The sequence below is a fragment of the Phalacrocorax aristotelis genome, chromosome 4, assembly GCF_949628215.1.
Source record: "Phalacrocorax aristotelis chromosome 4, bGulAri2.1, whole genome shotgun sequence".
Classification (NCBI taxonomy): Eukaryota; Metazoa; Chordata; class Aves; order Suliformes; family Phalacrocoracidae; genus Phalacrocorax; species Phalacrocorax aristotelis.
Genome location: NC_134279.1, coordinates 31,386,847 through 31,406,438, shown reverse-complemented (window position 1 = coordinate 31,406,438; position 19,592 = coordinate 31,386,847). Strand labels below are relative to the sequence as shown.

General features: G+C 44.6%; 1 protein-coding gene across 1 annotated transcript in view; it reads right to left on the bottom strand.

Annotated features, from left to right (window-relative positions):
* Window positions 1–4,698: 4,698 nt before the first annotated feature.
* Window positions 4,699–19,592, bottom strand: part of HPGDS (hematopoietic prostaglandin D synthase) — a 32,296-nt gene continuing 17,402 nt past the window's right edge. The window contains exons 3-6 of the mRNA XM_075090834.1: window positions 12,050–12,142; window positions 9,348–9,457; window positions 5,813–5,911; window positions 4,699–5,162 (exon numbers count right to left, since the gene is read on the bottom strand). Coding sequence (XP_074946935.1) covers window positions 4,998–5,162; window positions 5,813–5,911; window positions 9,348–9,457; window positions 12,050–12,142 — 467 coding nt within the window. The 3' untranslated portion in view covers window positions 4,699–4,997. The remainder of the gene's footprint in view (window positions 5,163–5,812; window positions 5,912–9,347; window positions 9,458–12,049; window positions 12,143–19,592) is intronic.

Here is a 19,592-nt window from a genome sequence, read left to right as displayed (position 1 = left end):
CTGGATTACATGTGTAGATTTTTTTATGTGCCTTATTTGACAATGCTCAACTCCGTTTCTGCTTGTTTTGGTTCATTTGATGTACCGTACTGGTTTTGTATCAACTTGTTCAAATAAAATTCCATAGATTAACAAAATGTTTTCATTTTGTGGTTGTGGGGGTGGAGGGGGGAGTGTGTGAGTGATAACTTGCACGTTATAAATCAAATAGGCAGCTTTCAAACTAGGTGAAATCTTCCATTTGAACTGACTTGGCTTTAGCCAGCAGTTTTTAATTACTAATGTTTCGTTATACTCTAATCACAGTTGTGTTAGGGTATTGATTATAAAAACAATTCCTGCCGAATTGCAGCCTGGGTGGAAAGAGTTCTATTTCTCTGTCACTGCACTGGCAGAGTGCAGATCTGGTATCTACACCAGGAAGTGCCCTAAACACAAAGCTTACGTCTTGCTCTCTTCGTGAAGTTTCAGTGAATTTTGTATTCATCTCAGTGAAATGAAGTGCTTCAGTGGTATCAGTGATGAGGTGTGCCTTCACTGGAAGCTTATAATCTGCGGGCAAGGATGTGGTTTGAGGAGGTAGGAGAGGAGGACGTCCATGGTGGCGTGACTGGCTGGGTAGATGAAGGGAGATCAGTGGATGTTGTCTATCTTGACTTCATAAGGCGTTTGACACTGTCTTCCATAACATCCTCACGGACAAGCTTAGGAAGTGTGGGTTAGAAGACAGGACAGTGAGGTCGATTGAGAACTGGCTCAACAACAGAACTCAGAGGGTCATGATCAACGGAGCAGAGTCTGGATGGAGGCCTGTCACTCGTGGTATTCCCAAGGGGTCTGTGCTGGGTCCAGTCCTGTTCAACATATTATTCAGTGACCTGGATGAAGGGATAGAGTGTAACCTCAGCAAGTTCACTGATGATACCAAGCTGGGAGGAGTGGCTGATACACCAGAAGGCTGTGCTGCCATCCAGTGAGATCTGGACAGGCTGGAGAGCTGGGCCGAGGGGAACCTGATGAAATTCAGCAAGAGCAAGTGCAAGGTCCTGCACGTGGGGAGGAACAACCCCAGGCACCAGTACAGGCTGGGGGCTGAGCTACTGGATAAATGGCTCTGTTGAGAAGGACCTGGGAGCCCTGCTTTCCTAGAGATGGCTGAACAACTGCCTGCCGATGGGAAGTAGCGGATGAATTCCTGTTTTGCTTTGCTTCCGCGCAGCTTTTGCTTTGCCTATAAAACTGTCTTTATCTCAACCCATGAGTTGCCTCACTTTTACTCTTCAGATTCTCTCCCCCGTCCCACCAAGGGTGAGTGAGCGAGCAGCTGCGTGGTGCTGGGTTGTTGACTGGGGCTAAACCACGGCAGTCCTTTTGGCACCCAGCGTGGGGCACGACAGGTTTGAGATAACGACATCTTTGATTGGAATGTGCCAGATGAAATTTATAGCTGTTATTTCTGTTTAGCTATTAATTGGCAGGCTTCTGTGCTTGCTTATGGGGCTTGCCTGACTTACTATATCTATAAATATATACTGTATGCCTTAAAGTTTAGGGCTCATTAGTGGCTGCTTTTTGCTTTTGCTGCTTGCTGTACTGCTTATCATCTTACTCTGCTGTGCCTGGGCACATTCTGGTAACGGCAATGGCCAGGTGCCTGGGCCGGCAGATGGCCAGGGCCCTGCTGCTGCTTCTGTGCTGCTGCACTGGACAGGCTGGAACCCCAGTGTGAACTCGAGTCAAAGGGACTGTGACCTGTGGGTGAGTCCACGTGGGAGCAGGACACGCTGAAGCATCTGTGGCTGTGTATAAGCCCGTGCCAGAGCAGGTATATCTCGAAGCATCTGTGACCTTTGTTATGTCTGTGCCACAGCAGGTATGCCTCTGAGGCAATGGTGGCCCAAAGATAAATCCATCTTGGAGAAGGTGCACCTCAAAGTGTCTGGGGCTGTAGATAAGTCTGTGCTGCTGCAGGTACACCTTGAAGCATCAGCGGCTATACATGAGGTCGTGCCAGAGCACCTCAAAGTGTGTGGCCATGGATAAGCCCACAACGGAGCAGGTTTACTTCTGGAGGGACTGCAGCTATGGGTAAGGCCACACGGGAGCAGGTATAGCTCTGAAAGCATTGAGGCCCATGCAGAAGGCCACACTGGAACAGGCGCACCTCAAAGCGGCTGTGGCTCTGGCTAAGTCTATGCTGCAGCAGGTGTGCCCCTGGGGAGACTCTGGCTGCTGGGTAAGGCTCCACTTGGAGCAGGTGCAACCATAAAGGCCTACAGTCTGTGGATAAGTCCAAGCCAGAGCAGGGGCAAGGGGAGGAGTTCTTTACAATGATAAACCTGATGGTCTGATCCAAATGGACCAGGGGTGGAGATTGTAATGGAAATACCTTTAAACTGTTGTAATCCAGGATTTGAGTTGCATGTTATGGGAATTATTACAGCAGGAACCACCCGAAGCAATGGAGGACAAGCCTTTCAAGAAGCAGTGCAAGTGCAGCAGTGACCTGACCTGGGCTGGCTTTGGTGCCCAGTAACTCCGCATGACAGACCACCTCTCCTGTCCTGAGTGACCACCAGAACAGATGGAGCCCAAAGCCGTGGACTAAATGATATCTGTGCATTTTATAAAAGGATGGGGAGGGAGGTAGAGGTCAATGAGATTGTATTGGATAGTGTGGAACCTGAGCATGATGTAAATGGTATGGAATAAGTGGTGGTTACTGTCCTGGTTTCAGCTGGGATAGAGTTAAATTTCTTTGTAGCAGCTAGTACGGGGCTGTGTTTTGGATTTTTGCTGGAAACAGCAGTGATAATGCGGAGATGTTTTAGTTGTTGCTAAGCAGCGCATACACTGGTCAAGGACTTTTTCAGCTCCCCGTGCTCTGCCGGGTGCACAAGAAGCTGGGAGGGGACACAGCCGGGACGGCTGACCCCAGCTGACCAAAGGGATATTCCATACCATGTGATGTCATGCTCAGTATATAAAGCTGGGGGAAGAAGGAGGAGGAGGACGACATTCGGAGTGATGGCATTTGTCTTCCCAAGTCACCGTTACTTGTGATGGAGCCCTGCTTTCCTAGAGATGGCTGAACAACTGCCTGCCCATGGAAGGTAGTGAATGAATTCCTTGTTTTGCTTTGCTTCTGCGCACAGCTTTTCCTTTACCTATAAAACTGTCTTTATCTCAACCCATGAATTTCCTCACTTTTACTCGTCCGATTCTCTCCCCAGTCCCACTGGGGGCAGGGAGTGAGCGAGCGGCTGCGTGGTGCTGGGTTGCTGACTGGGGCTAAACCACAACATGCAGTTAATTAGGTTGTCTCTCTGTTGAGCGTGATCCTAGCCCAAGTCTTATTCCATTGTATTTGCATGTTCTCACTCATTGCTTCAAATGTGAAGTGAACCAAAATGCCTGCCCTGTAGGGTGGTTTGTGTGGTGTTTAGGCTTGGTATGTGTATGTAATCAGTTAATGTAGTCTGGCTGACCAGTGGTTACTCCTTAAACAATCACAGCCCGAGACCCCTGAGTCAATACGTGTCTCTAAGCGCTACGAAGCTCATATGTGTTTTTGCCATTTTTTGCTTATTGTCACTGTTTTACCTTCATTAGTTGGGTTAAGAGATTTAGTTAATTTAGTTAAAAGATTGTAGAGTCACCATCCGTAGAGATATTCAAAAGCCATCTGGACACAGTCCTGTGCAGCCAGCTCTAGGTGGCCCTGCGTGAGCAGGGAGTCTGGACCAGAGGACCTCCAGAGGTCCCTTCAATCTCAACTATTTTGTGATTCTCTATCTCTGGTTGGGAAAGATGTACAGGGGGAAAAACAGTACAACTACCTGAAGTCTGTTGCTGAAGAAAAGAGGAGAGTGGGAGCTGAAGAAGGAAAAAAAAAATCTGTAAAGAGCTGGAGCAAAGGTGTGCAAGGAATTGAAAAGCAGGTGGAGACACCGTAACGGAATGAGCAAAAGATTGGACCTTGCTTTCAGTTCTGCCAATACCTGGTTTGTCTCTGAACTGTTAATGGTTGGTTGGTGTCACTCATATAAATCACTGAGATAATGCTTATGGTGGGAGGGAAAAGCAAGTGTGAAGGGAAATATTTTCCTAACAGTGGGCATTTTCAGCCCAGAGGATCGCCGATGTTTATTGTGGCTTATCTGCTTATGCCACACAGTGGAGTTCTCTTGCAAGCACTTACCTCCCCTTGAGTTTGTGTAAACCGCTTGCATCTACAACCATCCACGTTGCCAGGATTTCTACCTACCTGTTTTCCCCAGTGCCGGAAGAACACGCTGTTTGTTCGTTCATTTGTTCTAAACCTGGTTTGCGCCCCTGCCACCACTGCCCCCAGTTTGTGTCTCCTGCTTACTGGAAGAGGTACTGAGCCGCTGAATGTTTTGCAGCTGGTGTGCTTATGGACAACGGGTCTCGGTATGGGCTCCAGCTTGGCTGGGTAGCTGCTTTTTGTTTTGGTTTGGGATTTTTCTGTTGCTGTTTTGGTTTGGTTTTCAGTGGCACAGCATAAACTTCAAGAGGCTAAAGAAAGTGCTTGAGAAGCTTGAAGTTTGTTGACTAAGTGGGTCCTTTTTTGCTTAGTGTCCTTAGTCTTCCCATACATTTATCCTCTCTGTTAATTAGCCTCCTTTCCTCCTGGTTGAAAGTCTACAGTAAATAAAGTATTGTTGAGATTGCATCTCTCCGGGAAGGTTTATTCATCTTTGCTCCCTTTGAGAGCCCAATGAACTTTAATTGGGTAGATCAAGCATTTTATTAGTAGTAGGGGGAATGTGGTTGGAAACAATGCCTTTCCTTTAGGCTCTGTTCTGCTAGATCAGCTTTTTAGATTCTCTCCTATAAAGGGATACGAGTGGTAGATTTTGATTTGCTATAGCACACCCATCTGACATTAACTTAAATGATGCTAAGATTAATAACTTAGGATGCTTGTCATGTTGAAAACAAAACATTTGTGTTTTCCAGTCTGAACAGCTAATCTACATTATAGTCTTTGGTCTTTTCTGGATCCAGGCTGCAATAGCTGGAAGTGCTTGCACTCTTTCTCTGAGAGCCAGAAGCCTGGGGTAGTTGTCTGCCAGGTCAGGTTTAAAAGATAGAAGTGTCGTACTGCACACGTCCCAGTAGAAATCAGCCCATGTTACCTGGTGGAAGTGGGAGAGAGAGCAGTAAATTTTAGTTGGTAATCTCACAAGCTGGGACTGCTACTGTATGCATATGGGTTTTTTTGTTTGTTTATAGCCTGTAATTACAGAGCTGGTAATTAGGTTGCAGTGCAAGGCTTGACTTCAGTAAAAATTCGTTAAATAAAGCCCTTGCTACAAATATTACTTGCATTATAATATTAATCTTTCCTGCTGAAAATGTCCTACAGAAAAGTGTTTTAATTAGTTTCAAAACAGTTTGGGGGGAAAAAAAAAGGTGATTACATTTTCATAGAGGTTTTTTTTCATATTGTCCTATAAATTGATCAGTGATTATAAGCAGAGTTCTAAACAACTCCCATCTGTATTGACTAGTACAAAGGCATTTGTAATGTTATGTGTCAACATACTTCTAAACTGGTTGAGAAACTGCAGATCCTAGTCCTGGTTTGCCTCACTTTTCTAATAGTATGGAAACAATTTTCACTTTGCAATTGAGCAGCCAATTGTGTATTGGTAAGAACAAAGAGTTAAAAGAGTGGGGAGAGCCATTTCATGGGCTGGCATGGAATCCAGAAATTCAACAACAGTCAATCATTTTATTTTTCTGGCAACCTGATTGGAACGGGAGAAACAAAAATTATACTTACAGACTTCCCTACCAGCCAGTTGTTGTCCCCTAAGAAAGTATCCAAATCTTTCAGTAATTCAGGTGCTTTGTTGGTGAGGATATCATCAAATGCTTGTTTCTGGGGGAAGAATGAAAAGCAAAGATACACACCCATGCTTAAGCACAGCAGTCAGCAAAACTTGAATTTTAGGGGGTTTCTTGTGTAAAGGAAAGCTGGAATCTGAAAAAGGTGGCAGTGAAATAATTTGGTCTGCCCCAAACCTTAGAGGACTCTCAGTTCTCTTTGGAAGAAGGAATGTGTTAACATCCAAGTCAGGATTAATACAGGAAACAGCAATTATTTAACATAAGTAAAGAAATGCAGAGGTAACTCTCATTTGGCTACATACAAAGGGGCACTATAGAATTTAGGAAAGCTGAGGTATTACCCATTAAGTGGGTTAGGTGCCCAAAACATGGCATTCATGGCTCAGTGAACCATGACTTCAGCCAGGTGCTCCCTTAATGAACACCTGAGAGCTCCCAGATGCTGAGACACGGTGTGTGGGGTGCCGCTGCTGGTTTATCTGTACTAACAGCCACCCAGCCGCAGCAAGATGAGAGCCCTGACACAGATCTGGGAAGAACCCATCTAAAAAATATATTCCCAATGTCTATAATTCCCAATGTCTCATTGTCATTTTGGGGGGATTCTTTTGGATGTCATGTTTTCTAGTGTATGGGGTCTCACATTTCCAGAATCCCTTGTGCTCAGCCTTGCCATGCTGTCAGTCAGATGCCAGTCGATTATCGTTCCTCACTAGCCCTTCTTGTGTGAGATATGGAGCCTGGGTTCTGAGCTTTTGCTTATCTTGGAATTTTTGTGTTAGCAGGTCATTCTGCTTTTTGGTCTCCATGGCAGTGAGATTTGAGGTGGTTAAAATACCTCCTTAAAGGCTGAAGTCTGCATAGGGGTGTATGGACCTTAGTGTTTGTGTGTTAATGGATGAAGGAAGGAGGAGGTTGTGTGTGGTGGTGGTGGCTGTCCACTAGCTGTTCCCCATAGCAGAAAGTTTTAAGGCTGCTTTTAAAGGGTTAGCTGTTTCTTTTAGAGAGGGAAACTGTTCCTGATTTTCCTCTTCTCACCTGCATGGAAGCAACTGAGGATGCAGTCTGTTGTGATCATCTGGTCCGACCCATGTGGCACAGTTTGTGCAGTTAATGCACTTGGCCTAATTTTGGAAGAACATACTCAGGCTTGGTTAAATAAGCACTGCTATACAGGAATGGAATTATTTCAACAGCTTCGAAATTAAGGTGAATGAAAAATGAATAAAATTTAGAAGAGGGAGCAGCTAAATGGTCCTAAAAAATGCAGGCTGAAATAAAATCAGTATTACTGCAGATGCGTTTGAAGGTTTGACGTTGTTTTCTGCTGTCTTCTAAGAGCTCGATAACTGAACGTTGTGACTGCAAGTAATAGCCAGATGATTGTAATCCAGAAATTTTGTATCTGTACCCTGTGCTGTAGTGTTTTGGTTTTTTAGGTAAGTTCCCCTGCTCCCCCCCCCCCCCCCCCAAAAAAAATTAAAAAAAACAAAAAAAACCAACCAAACAAAACAACCTCAAACTACTGTGTGGTCATGACAGTAATGACCTCCCCACCTCCCCTGGCTACAGAAGTACACAGCCAACCCTGGAGCTCTCCAGCAGTGCATGACGAAGCTGTTGCAATACCAGCTATTTTTTTTTTTTGGGGGGGGGGGGGGGGGGGTGTGTAGGGTGAAGGGAGCTTCTGTGCTTGGCACGGAGGGAGCTTCCATGGACCGTTTCCACCTCTGCTCCCTTTACCTTGCTTGGTTTTCTCTTTGCTGCTGGCTAGATAGCATAACACATCCTTTCATCTTTCTCTGAGGGATTTGTGTTCCTGTAATCACTTGTCAGGCCTGGGGAAGCTTTTCTGACTCTACTATGTGTAAATTACTTAAATCTGGCCTTGTGAGACAATGAGACGCTACTTCTACCACAAGGTGGTGGCAGTGGACCCGGGAGGAGAGAGGGAGAACGGCTAATGGTGAGAAAAATGTTACGGAGATTCCCAGAAAGTAAGTTTCTCAATTTTCCTTGGCTCCAAAACACTCCCTTCAATGTATCAGTGCGTGCAGGCATATAAGGGTTGCGTGTGAACTCTCTTCCCTTTTAAAATAATTACTGATGACATGATCTGGGTCCTTATTTTGGAGAAGTGCTTGAGTACAAGCTGGGACACACGCAGGCATTATCATGGGATTTTTTTCCCTGTTAAGGAGTAGGAGTAATGTGGCAGTAGCGCTCTTCTACACTAACATGTTAGCAATAGTGTGGTTGTTCCTAAATAATTAAAAATAATGAGTCAACCTCCCTTCCCCAAATGAGGAAACTTCAGGAAATCACTAGGAGATTAAGTAATTCACATTTTTTAATACTAAAACCTCCAAATACACGTTTAGATTTTCCCCTGCAAGATTTCAGAGCACTTTCATGTAATTTCATTATTTATTTGGGTTTGGTCAACATTTTGTACTCTGTGGTTTCTGTAAAAAGATACCCCAGTCTATCTGAAATGTTTCCTTTGAATAAATGGGAGGTGGCTGCACTGGCAGTTGATGTTGAGATCTGTTGTTACACTACCACTTTCCTAAAAGGGTCAGGTCATCTGGTTGGGTCAGAGCTGTGTGGAGTCACTGTAACTCCAGCGTTAACTCCTCCATCACCCTCTTTCCCAGCAGCTGATCCGCACACTTGCATCTGGGGCTCTGGTGAGACAGGCTGGGGCTGGGCTGACACCAAAATAACCCCACCAAACCTAAATGCTGTAGGACTTGCCCATGACTGTGAGTCAAAGTAGCCATGGCAGCATATTAGCCTGGCATCAGTATTTGCAGAAGCACCGCAGAGGACCAAGGCGGGGCTGCAGGAATCTGAAGAGCACAGCCATAGTGACAGTGAGGGAGGGATGTGCTACCTCCCTTCTTTAGCAGTGCCTGCTCTCCTACACTGCCCTGGTAATTGAAAAGCATTTGTCCCTGGCAGCTAAAGTTATTGAAGATTGATACTTACTAAAAGCCAAGGACAAATCAAGAAACAATGGGGAGAAGGAAGATGGGATGGAGCTGTTAATCCTGTTCAGTTAGCAAAATGAGAAAGATTTGCACTTATTCTGTTTGCAGTAACATACAGGTATTGCACAGTGCCATCTGGGATGGAAGTGTCCTGTCTTTCCATTTTGAAAAGCAGTTCGATGTATGCATATATGGCATCCCTGATTCGAGATGAACCAGTGAGGGGCGGCTCACGATGGCCTCATCATTGCTTCCATAAGGGTGAAAAAAACCGGTGAAGGAGGAGGTGGGAGGGAGCAGAAGGCCTTGGCTGGATTAGCCTGGAGGAAGAAGCACAGAGCTCCTCCAGCTCAGCTTTGCTGAGGTGAGGTGATAGACCCAGGGGTTGGCCCTCAGCAGTTTCTCCAGAGGAGATGCTGAGGTACAGAGTCATGGCTTGTGTGCTACTTTTGTTTAAATTAGTGATTGTCTTACTCTCACATCCTGGTTTTTCTCTGCCCAAGGGAACAGCGTCATGAAATCATCTATGGTGTCTACGATGGCATCAGCTAGAGCCTGTTCCACGGGCGTCTGACCTGCCAGACCTGTGGGAAGCAAGCATATGAAGGGATGTTAGAGACAGCATCAGCAGAATTTTTGATGCCCCAAAGCAAACTCTGTTCTTTGTGAACATTTCCATAAACACACATGCTCTCCAGGGCTTTTTTGATGCTAACACTATGCATTTGACTCCTTACAATCTCATCTACCTTTTGCTTTTTTCCCCATCCAGCCTCATATAGCCATCTGAGGTAATGAGTTGTTCTTTCCGTCACTTGAGCCGATGGCCTGACTACTGCTTCTTTATTCTTCTCTCTGCTTCCCACCATCCCAGGATGCTTAGTGAGGGTCAGCACTAATTCCATTCTGTTAATCTTTCCCTATCCCAGCTTTCAATGTCCTCCTCCTTCTAGTGGTCTTTCCAACGCTCAACACAACCTCCAAAAGTGCTTCTGTGAAAGTCTGCTTCTCTTTCCCTCTGTTCTGCCTGTTCAGGCCCATTTGGAACCTTCTCATGACATCGAATTTGCTTTTGATTACTTCACGGTAATCATGCATCTTAGCCAAACTGTGGCTTGTTTACAAATCTGCTTTCCTTCCCCGTTGTCCTTTGGCTTGCCCGTGGTCTTCTCAATGCTACAACTTTTTTCCCTCACTCTCGTTCCACAGACCTGTGTTCATGCTTTCTCCTCTATACAGGTTCAACTCATCCTTCTCTTCCTTTCTCAGTTCTTTAAGCCTCACCTGGAAGCTCTGTGGCTCCCATAAACCATATGCACGTCCTCTGCCAAGTCATCTCCCTTACTGAAACTTTATGCTTTTGAAGGCAAGGGATCTGCCTCTCCTTTTGGGCATCAAGTTCTGTAAGCCTTCAGTAAAGAGTTGTTAGTGACGGGCACCTAAAAATGCCATTTCTTAATTTTAAAGGCTTACTGACACATGCAGGCTTAACAGCGGAAGTAGCAGGTTTTCACTATGATTTTGAATTTTTTTTCCCCTTCCGTGCATGCTTTTTTCCTGCTGTAGCTGACAGCATGATTAACACCAGGAGGAGACCAGTATGGTCTGAGTGCAGTAGGATTTGCCAGAACCCTAGCCTTTGTGGCTGTTGCAAGCCAGTGGGAAAGGTGTTGGGGGAATGCCTATGTCAGAACTTCAGGCTGTAAAAGGAGCACAGCTCCAGATCAGCCTCCCGATAGGAGACGGGGAGGGAGGCAGTGTGGGAGGAAGGCAGGCTTTCTCATCAGTTTTCATTACCAGTGGACTCTTAACATTCTTTTCTCTTGCAAGTAGTAGATTGTATCAAGGATGGAGTAAATTGGCAGGAACGCAGTATGCAGACGTGCTTGAAAATATGTTGTGCTAGTGCCTTGAAGAACAAGGCTCTGCACCTCTACCTGTTTCCTCAGTTGGAAAATGTGAGATATTTTGAAAGGCATGTTAGATCTCTTTGCTGAGAGTGTAAAAAATGTAGATTAGTACTCGCTTTCCATCCCCCCTCTTCAATTTGCTGATGTTCAGCACACCACGCCTTCAACCAGACCAGTTTTGCAGATGGCGCAACGACAGCTTGCTGACCTAAAGCAAGCCCTGACTACTCTCTTTGATTACTTGCCTTACTAAGTTTTATATCTCTTTATCTAACTGGTCGAGTACTTCCATAGCATGTAAGTATTTAAAGATGCAAGGGATGTCACCATTTGATCTAACCTCTCTGCCAGCTCAGAATTGTTGCCTAAATCTGCTTCAGAGTGCTTTGCCTGCTGACTGTGATAACCTCTAAGTCCTCCAAAACCTCCTCCTACTGGTCATGTCTCTGGTTAGCCTGGCAGCTCAAAGTTTAGCTCCAGGAAAAACTACCCTGAGAGCTTTAGGGAAGCCACATGTATATGCTTTCTGTCGTGCAGTGACGTGTGAATAAAGTTTGACTGGAAAAGTAAGCCCGAACCTCAGTTATTGTATGCAGAGGGGAAACTCAATCAGACGTAAGGGGGGATTTTTACTGAGTTTTTGCAAGTACGGAGTTCAGCCATGTGATTTCAGCTCTGAACATCATAGCATTTCACACTACAGGTTGTTACTTTGAATCTTCTTTTTGTCTGGTTTTTCTTTTAACTTTCTATATGACATTTGAGTGACTCTAAACCCTGTCATATAGTGTCGTCCTAGCAGATTTGCCTTGCTCTGTTTCTTTTTTCTAATCTTGGAACCACAGGGCATGTAGCCTGAGATCTCATCAGGATTGCCAGAGCAGCCCTGACCCAAGATTGGCACCAAATTGTGATAAGGAAGGCTGCTGAACATGGGCATGACACTACACAGCGCTCCTCGGTGTATTTTAAACTATTGCTCTTTGTGTGGCACCTCTAATAGCATCCTATATGGCATACTGCATTTCTGTGGTCAGCACTTGGTGCTGGCAGACGAACTACGGAGGCGATGAGAGGCTGATATCTATCAGCTGGTTTTGCCTGGGAAAAAAAACTAGTACCATTATTGCCATACTGGTGTTGACTTCTGCTTGGTTGGGCTTGCCAAGCTGTTGGTTTGTTTCTGGTTTTGCTGTGGATGTATTTTTTTGGGAGCATTGAAGGTGGGTGCAGAACAGAGCAAGAAAATAGTCAAGGATGTGTTACCTGAATCTCTGGCAAGGTATCTTGCTATTGCCAGGCTCTGGTGAATGATAACTCCGTCTACTTCCAGAATGGGGATTTTGCCAAACGGGATAGCTTGGAGGAGAAAGGAAAAAAAAAAAAAAAATCAGAACTTAAATCATAGCCCTTACCAGAGGGAGTCTGGAATATTTGTACTTTTACCACTCAGAAGATGTGCATTCTTACAGCATTTAACAGTTTTACAGAATTTCTATAGGGAAATGCATAGGCTAAAAGTAATAATAAAAAAAGGTACAGTTGAGGATAAAACCGGATCTTATTGCAGGAAGGCAACTGTAGTGTAGAAACCAGGTATTGCATTTCCTATTTCCTAGCCTTGTGCTGTAAAGGCTGAATACGCGCCTGCATATCCTGAATTCTTTATGCAGGGAAACTTTTCAGTGTAATCTTGTTTTTAACTTCTCTTCCCTGCTTTTTCCTCCCCAGGGGAGTGACTGCTGATGTTAAACGAAGTACTACTGAGGATTTTGGGGTGCAGGATCCAGCTGGAGTATGAAGTAAGAAATCGGGTAAAGACTACAAAGGTGCTTTTTCATTTACACCTGTTCAGAAGCAGTGATTCAGAGAAGTATCTGTATTTCAGAACTTACATTGTGACAAGAAGTTTCACTTGACAGTGAGACAAGATACAGATTACCAAGAGACAAATCTAGCTTTCACACTGAATTGCAAATCACAGAATCACAGGTTGGAAGGGACCTCAGGGATCATCTAGTCCAACCTTTCTAGAAAGAGCAGAATCAAAACAAGACGGCCCAGCACCCTGTCCAGATGACTCTTGAAGGTGTCCAACGTGGCCGAGTCAACCACTTCCCTGGGGAGATTATTCCAATGGTGACTGTCCTCACTGTGAATAATTTTCCTCTCGTGTCCAATTGGAATCTCCCCCAAGAGCAACTTGTGTCCATTCCCCCTTGTCCTCTCCATGTGACTCCCTGTGAAAAGGGAGTCTTCATCTTGTCTGTAGCCACCCCTTAAGTACTGGTACATGGTGAAGAGATCCCCTCTGAGCCTCCTTTTCTCAAGGCTGAACAAACCCAGCTCTCCCAGCCTATCCTTATATGGCAGCTTCCCAATCCTTTGATCACCTTGGTGGCCCTTCTCTGGACCCCTTCCAGCCTGTCCACATCCTTTTTGTATAGTGCAGACCAGAACTGTACACAGCACTCCAGGTGTGGCCTGACAAGTGCTGAGTAAAGTGGGATAATGACTTCTTTATCTCTGCTGGTGATGCCCTTTTTGATGCAGCCCAGCATCCTGTTGGTCTTCTTGGCCGCAGCAGCACACTGTTCACTCATGTTGAGCTTCCTGTCCACCAGGACCCCCAGGTCCTTTCCACAGAGCTGCTCTCCAGCCAGGTGCGTCCCAGCCTGTGCTGCACTCCCGGATTATGTTTTGCCAGGTGCATGATCTTACACTTTTCCTTGTTGAACTTCATAAGGTTCTTGCTGGCCCACTCTTCCAGCCTATCCAGATATTTCTGCAGAGCAGCTCTCCCTTCTGGAGTGTCTACTTCCCCGTTCAACTTGGTGTCATCAGCAAACTTCATCAGGCTACACTTGATGCCATTATCCAGATCACTTATGAAGATATTGAATAACGTTGGGCCCAATATTCGCCCCTGGGGGACTCCACTAGTGACAGGTTGCCACTTGGAAAAGGAGCTATTTATCACCTCCCTTTGGGTGCAGCCTGTCAGCCAGTTCCCCACCCACTGCACAGACCACTTGTCTAGGCCATAACGCATCAATTTCTCCAGGAGGAGGCTGTGGGGAACCATATCAACAGCCTTGGAGAAGTCCAGGTAGACAATGTCCACCGCCCGCCCCATGTCAACCGGGCAAGTCACTGTGTCATAGAAGGCCACCAGGTTTGTCAAGCACGATCTGCCCTTAGTGAAGCCATGTTGGCTTTTCCCAATCATGTGCTTCATCTGACTTGTGATGGCCCCTAGGAGGATTTGTTCCATAACTTTCCCAGGGATTGAAGTAAGGCTGATGGGCCCATAGTTACCCGGATCCTCCCTCAAGCCTTTCTTGTAGATAGAGGTAGCATTTGCCTTTCTCCAGTTCTCTGGGACATCCCCCGTTCTCCACGACTTCTCAAAGGTTACGGGGAGTGGCCTTGCAATGATGTCAGCCAGCTCTCTCAACACCCTCCGGTGGATGGCGTCAGGGCCCATCGATTTGTAGGGGTCAAGCTCCTGTAGTAATTCATGTACTAAATGCTAAGATGATACTCACATTAACTTGACTTGGCTTGCATTAAAAAAAAATATCAGTCCGTTGTGGGGAAGAAGCCTCCAGACTTTAAGTTAAATAAAGGGGAAGACAAACTAAGCAGTCATCATGAATGTCTGTAAGAGGGTTTGAGATAAGAAATCAATTTTTTTTTTCAGTTATTAGTTTAGTAGCATAATGTACATAAAATCTTGAACTACTGTTTTGCCATGATTTGGAGAAGCTGCTGGCATGATATTAAACAGGGCTGGAACCTCGTAGCAAAGCTTGAGCTGGATAAAACTGTCGCGTTTAAGGTGGTGAGAGTCCACTTGTGGGAACCCAGTGCTGTTCAGTGGGAGAAATCTAAGTTTCTGCATTTCAGAGGATGCTATTTCAAAAATTCCAAGTACATGATTGCAAGTGATGGTTATAGCCAAAAGCTTTGTACCTGATTTTCATGTGGTTTACACTTTATGTAAATACAATGCGTGCCCATCTTAAGACTGTCTTGCAATGTAAAAGGGTGGTAGCGGAAAAGTGAGAACATTGGCTACTGGAAACATGCAAGGTGCTTTCAAACCCAGGAGAACTGTCAATATAGGACAGCTGGAGTGACACTTCTATTCCTTGAGGTTTTTTTAGTTCTTAATGAAAAGGGAAAAATAATGAAACCTCAAGCATTTGTGACCTGTTTATCAAGGCAGCCTCATCAATGATGAGCACTGACACGTGGCTCTGTGGTTTAGCATGCAGTATGTGATTCGCATTAGGTATGGGATCTTAGATGTCAAATCTGTATCTGCAGAATAAATTTGGCAGCTGCACAAGACATCCAGGACTCCTCCATGCGTTTTTTTTTTTTATGCATCTCATGATACCCTTTCCACTGCCCCACCCAAGTTCAGCACACTCTGAAGCCAGTATAAATTTTTATGGTGATGACTAGCAGAAGCAAGAGAGCTCAAAGACCATTAGCTGCAGCAACCCAGGGATCAAACGTGCACTGCTAGTTGTTATTGGAACAGTAATAGACTTGTTGCACAGAAGACTTCATACGTTTATTTTCCAGAGAGCAGCAAGGTCCTGGCAAGTCCATGTATTGCTTCATTGAGGATCCAGAGAGGAAAAGATGCATCCCCGAATGCTAAACTGAAAAGTTCTCTGGTTGTGAAAATAAGAACAGCCTTGGTTCTACGCTGTGGATTAATGGTGCAGGATGCCCTCAGCATCACTGCCTCCAAAGCCACAGAGCTGTGAAATAACATTTGCTTATGCAGGATACCAGCACATCCTTCAAACAAACATGAGTAGAGGGGATGAGAGTGTGCCTGTCTGCTGGATGTGCCGGCACGGTCAGCCTACAGCCATCTTCAGATGCCCCCGGACAACACAAGGCTGTACACCAATGCCTGCCAACAGGTAGCAGCGAAAGTGCAGTCAGCTCAGGAGCAATAACCACTGCCCCTGAAGCGGTTATCCAGCCTTTTTCAGAGGCCCCAGTAGGAGTTTCCCTGGACTGAGGCCATTTTGGCTAGGTGACTAAGCCAGCGTCTGTAGCAATAACTGTCACGACTCGATCATATTCAGGTTGGGAAACTAAAATTGTGTCATCTGAAAACTGAACAGACCATTTTCTGCTGTGTTTACCTATGGGGGAAAGCCTAAAAGCCACAGCTTTGACTGACATTTCACTTTGTCAGTCACTCAAGGGAAATGAAGGACGGTTTGTTTCTATAGATATATTATTTTGTTAAGAAACCCTTGATTACAGCAAAAGGAGGGAGGCACCGTTCTGACAGTTGGGGAACATGGGTTTAGGTGTAAAAGGCAGCTGGGTGGCAGAGTGGTAGTAATCTCTCATGTTCTGTTTCTCAAGAATCTGGCCATTTCTGGATTCTCATCTTATTATTTTTCCTAGCAGTCCACAGAATTCCAGGAAACTGCTATTCATTCCTTGAAAACATGAGTAATGGCTACAAAGTGATTCCTCCTCAGTGCTGAGATATTTTGAATAAGAACTGGTTATTATTTACTGGAAAAGAAACTGTGTTTACAATTTAAAAATATACATATACAGCTTTGTTTTGTGTGCAATAGAAATATTCATACACTTGCATGATTCATAATGAAAGTATAAAATTAATATAGCGGACCTTACTGCACATTGTCCTGTGAGCCTTAAATGTCCAAATGGCATTATGCTTTGATTTATAATGAAGCTTGGTTTTGTTTTGTTTTGGTCTTCTGCACTTAGAGGCAGCATATCTATTGCCATCGTTACTAAACAATGGTCAATTTAAAGCATAACAGATGGTAAATGGGAGGTGTTCCCTCCTTTCTTGTGTGTTCAAAATGCTGTTTGATTTTTTTCTTATAAAAAGCAGGAAAAAGAAAGAACTGATTTGAATATAAACATAGATTTTTTTTTTGTTTGTTTCCTGATATAATGTATGTATATGATTATACACTGACTTTTGTCAAGTGTTGAGTTAATAAGCTGTAAATGAGTGTAAATCTGCACACCCTTGTGCTGTGCAGGTCATTGTAAAAATCTGTCACTTCTTCTTGGGTGCCGGGTATGCTATTCTTGCACACCAGAAAGTATGGCAGATATCCAGGCTGCTTTACAGCTGAAGAAAATAACAAATAACAGTCAAGGGGCAAAAAAATATTTATAGTGCATCTCCTCCTACTGGAGGAGAGGTATAATGGCTTATAAAGTTGCATTTTTCAGCCTGGAAAAGTTTAGGGGAAAAAAACCTTCTTTGCCTTTGAAATGTTATTATGCAAAATTCATGTAGCAAGACCAAAGTTTTTAGTAACCTGTAGTGGAGTACCTTTTTGCTCTTGTAACTTACAAGAACAATTTTCTATATTGATAAATTCATAACAAAACCAGGAGATTGATTGTACATGTAAGTTTGGCTGTCGTGGGCAGGAATGTGTTTCCTGTGAAAACCGGAGACTCCCTTTTCCAAGTGAAGAATGGGGTGGATTTCTGTCACACAGTTCATCCTAAGGAAGGATGCGAAGAGCCTTCACACTGGCTGGCCACAGTTTGATTGCTGGCAGCAAGGTCAGGATTTGACAAATGGCCTCAATGTGGCCTCTAGACACTTTGCCTGTAGCCCATTTTTTGAAGCACAGCAAAAACCACAGCCAGGCCATCTACTCAGGGGCCCCAAACTACAACAAAAAACCACCTGTCAATACCTGCATTTAAGCAGTGTTACCCTTAGACTCATGGATATGGGCTTCTGTGTCTTGCTTGGAGCCTCCTGGGGTGCTTTGGCCCTAGCTCTGATCACTGACAACAAACGTTCAAGGAACCTCTGGAGACATCCGAATGTGCCATGTGTATAAGCATTGTATTAAAACTGCTAAATTTTACACGGTTTTGGTGAAAGGCGTGGTTTGTGCAACTTCAGATGAACGAAGTGCATAGATTGGTTCCTGCCAGGCTCTTACGTTAGATGAGCAAGTGAAAGAGGTGGCATGTGAAGCTGGAGTGTGAAAGGGATCTCATTTGGGTAGAATGGGGGTTGTAGGGGCAAACCATGAAACAGCATGCACTGGAGAGCAATCGTAAATGAACAGTTAAGCCCAAGTAGTGCAGACTGGAAGGATGTGTGTCTCACTTTGCTAGTTTTTCTTTAACCTTGATCAGCTAGGGGGCTGCTTCGCACTTACGTCAGTTTATACCCTTGTGTATCCACATTGGATGTCCTTTTCGTGTTTTTCAAAATGACGTTGTCTTGCAAAGTTTCTGACTCCTACTTGAGCAAATACATTTTTAAGATGGAAAACTAGAAAAATCTGTTGCTGTCATTGTACAGACGGTGTCATTTCTCAGGCATGCACAAAATATATGACCTTTCCCTTTTAGTTTTTGTTTGCTCATCTGAAGTAAAAGGCACTGTGAACACTTCTGTTGATTTCCACAGTTAGATTGAAAACTCACTGAAATGAGGAAAAACGTCTTTAAAAAGTGAGTCTTTGGATAACTAAACCTGTAGTCTTCTTTAAATTGGACATTCATCAGCAAATTCTTGCTTTTCCTATTATCTCGGTTATTCATTGTTTTTAGCATTGGATGCTGGAATGAAATGGGGACTTTACACTCCCCATGAAGAAAACCTTGGCAGAGGGTGAGTTTAAGTCATCAGACTGACCTGCAGCCTCTCTTCTCATTTTAGGAAGGACTCATTGAACTATCTGTGCAATGTTTAGGAGTTGGACTAAATCCTTTTTGCACGTACTTTAATTGTGGTTGTCTCTTGTGACTAGAACTGTGATATTTATATCGCCTCTGCTGGATACTAGTCAGGGGAGATGATGCCTGATGTGTGTTAAAAGCAAGGACATCTGTACAAATTGCCTCCATCCCATGAAGTCCCTAAGGGCTGTGATAACTGTTCCCACCCTGTAGGATGCCTATAGGTTCTCAATAGTGTTCAGGCCTTCCCTTTGACCATGAGCTCCTTGCTCATCCTCCTAGGCACGACCCCGTGGACGGTGCTCATGAGGGCCTGTTTCCCTGTCGAGGACAGGGAGGGGAAAGACAACAGAGAGCTGAGCATGGTTTTGTCCAAGCCTGGCAGCTAGGCTGTTTGGCTGCTAGTGTGGACAAACCAGTTAGTGCTGTGCTATGCTTCTCACGGCTGTTCTCCCCCAGCCAGTGAGAAGCCTCTACGCAGATACAGTTTTAAATTTTCTTCCTCCCTTAGCTCTTTCTTCCTTTTCCACTCAACTTCTTCATTATGCTCCTCCACCTCATCTCTGTTCTTCCCTCCCCACTTTTATCCTGACTCACCTCAGCTTCGCTCCCAGGTGTGAGTTCAGGTTCCCCTATTTCCCAAGATGACCTGCTCTTCCCTGTGCTTTCTCCTGCCTGTATTGAAATCAATCATCCATGGCCTTGATGCTAAGCAGCCTGTGTTAAAGTATTTGATTGTTTCTCAAAACCTGAATAGTTAATAGGTTTGCAATCAAGCAGCTTAGATTGCTGCCATAGTAAGGCAGCTGGATTGGCCAAAGATGGGGGGGAAATAAATGTCACAGCCATGCTTCTTACTACAATATCTCTATCAAAATTAGTTCTCCTTTGCCTTGAAAACTAACCCTAACTGCTTTTCCATTCCATTCATATTTAAATTGGATCATGAGAAACAAATACATGAGATACTTTGCATCTTCCAATAAGAAGTATATGAAAGATACATTTTTTATAAGGCTGGCAGAGGAGCAAGGCCCCTGGGAAGTGATTGGCCTGGAGCTGGAGG